This window comes from Plasmodium fragile, assembly GCF_000956335.1.
Source record: "Plasmodium fragile strain nilgiri unplaced genomic scaffold supercont1.28, whole genome shotgun sequence".
Taxonomy (NCBI): Eukaryota; Apicomplexa; class Aconoidasida; order Haemosporida; family Plasmodiidae; genus Plasmodium; species Plasmodium fragile.
Genome location: NW_012192608.1, coordinates 1 through 2,314, shown reverse-complemented (window position 1 = coordinate 2,314; position 2,314 = coordinate 1). Strand labels below are relative to the sequence as shown.

General features: G+C 39.2%; 1 protein-coding gene across 1 annotated transcript in view; it reads left to right on the top strand.

Moving 5' to 3' along the window:
* The window catches only part of AK88_02720 (uncharacterized protein), a gene marked incomplete at both ends in the record, with an annotated part of 7,462 nt that extends 5,510 nt beyond the window's left edge, over positions 1–1,952 (top strand). Inside the window, one exon of the mRNA XM_012480345.1 lies at positions 1,149–1,952. Within this exon, the coding sequence (XP_012335768.1) occupies positions 1,149–1,952 (804 nt within the window). The remainder of the gene's footprint in view (positions 1–1,148) is intronic.
* Between the last annotated feature and the right edge of the window lie 362 nt (positions 1,953–2,314).

The window sequence follows — 2,314 nt, the reverse complement described above, 5'->3', positions numbered from 1 at the left end:
CGAAAGCGTGCAATCCTGAAATTTTGCAATCCGGGAACGTGGCAATCCAGAAACCTTAAACACTAAGCCCTAAGCCCACAAGTTCGCTATACTTATGCTTTATAAATATATGCTCCTTACACTCCTAATTAAATCCATTCACACTTTGTCAAAATTAAGATACAGAGGCGGGTATATACGCATAAGAACATTTCGAAACTATATTTTTGCATGTATTATTTCTCACTACGTGTAACAAATCTGAGAACGATATAAATGACGACCCCCATAAATAATAAACGGCCACGATATACATGTATAATTATGCGAATACGTTATAATAGTAACCCCCCTAAATACTGATACAATGTAACTTTGAGCCCGCGGCTCTACACCGCCAAAAAATTTTTTGTCGCCGTTCTTGTATGTAAAAGGGGTATAATTTATTCTGTTGTTACTAACTTCCTCAACCTTATACATAACTTAAAAAGAGTAAAGTGTTATTCCACATATAGAATGTTGCTCCCGTGAATATGCTCTTTGCTCCTATTACACCGTTAAAACGGCGACATGATTGATCAGCCCGTGCTGAACTTGTGAAAAATGTTGACCCCTTTAGTCAACTGTTACATCATATAATATGTACCAAAAATGGGTTCTTCACTGTGTTCTTCCGTACTTCCTTCTTCCCTTATATTAGGGTGCACGTGAACCATTTATGCAAATTATATTTATATATTTAGGTAAGAATAGTAAATCATATACAACATTGATTTTATCCATGTTCACTATTGGCCGATGAAGAAAAGTACTACACGAATAATCCATACACGTAGATGTGGAAGAAGGAGAAAACAATTCTATAATTCATATATATATAAACAATATATTGCCACTACTGACATTTTCTAAAGGGAAAAAAAGAAACAGAATGACGTTCCTTGTGAAATTTTCTATATTTATTTGTGCCCTGTGCTTTGGGCAACTTGCTGACGGTGTATGATACCAACAACTGTATTTTGACAGTTCTTACATCTACCATGATTTACTACTTACTCCCGTGCTAACAACTATAAACCTACCTCCCTACCACTCATTTGCACGATCTACGTCCTTCTATATACCGTAACACTCGTATATATATTCCCCTTTTTTGTCATTCGTGTTAGGCGAGTACCATAGGCACATCTTCGGGCAATGGCACAAGCGAATATGGCACAGATGTTGGAACTGCGGCTGCAAGTACAATTGCAACGACCAGCGTGTCGTTGAGTGATGGCACGGATGTGGGCACACGGGGTCAACGTAATTTTTACGACGATCATGCGACGGGTAGTCGCGCGAAGAACACGGTGTTCGTGGACATGCTGAGAAAATTCAAGCCCAGGGACAAAGTAAAGGAGCCACGACCTATAAAGAGCAAGCCACAGGGTGCAACAGCACAGAACAAGCTCAAGCAACTGTGTCAGAAATTGAAACAGTGTAAAATGGGGAGAAGAGCATGGATCAAGCTTATAGTTGTTTTCTCAGTCCTGTATCCATTCCTTATGTCCTCCGTAGGACAAAGCACGATTAGTTACGCGGTACATGGTATCTTTATGTTACAAGTAGCAGCTCTTATGAAGCTTCCCGGGCTTGCACCTTTCATACTATTTGTAATTATCTATTTGTGTGTGCTACTGAGATTCTGCCGCTCCAAGACAGCGAAATGTTTACTGGATAAAATTTGGAAGAAGAAGGAGAAGGAGGAAGCTGGCGCAGAAACGAAAAGCAACGAAGGAGAAGTAAATAAGAAACAGGAAGCACTTAAAGAGCCAGGAACATTTCAGAAACAGGAAGGACCTACGAAGAAGGAAGCATCTGGGATATTAGAGTTACCTAAGAAACCTGAGACACGCGGGAAATCAGATGTACCTCATAACCAGGAAACACCTAAGAAACCAGAAGTATCTAACAAAACGGAGGTACCTTGAAAAACAGAAGTTCCAAATAAACCGGAAATACGCGCAAAAGCGCAATTACCTCATAAACCAGAATTACGCGTGAAACCGGAATCATGTGGAAAATCAGAAGTGCCTAAGAAATCGGAAGCACGTGCGAAAATAAAACTACCCTGGAAACTAAAATTACCGGGGAAACCATAAGTAACGTCGTGTATGCCACTTCCGGCAGGCAACTTCACTGTTACAGTATGCTTATATATATTTCTTATATTTACCTGTTTATAACACTTCGTACTATGTTTATGACAGGGTTTATTAATGTTTATATTATTTACCATATAGTTGCGCCTTAAATTATACTGATGTTTATATCTGTCCAATGTACATGGTTT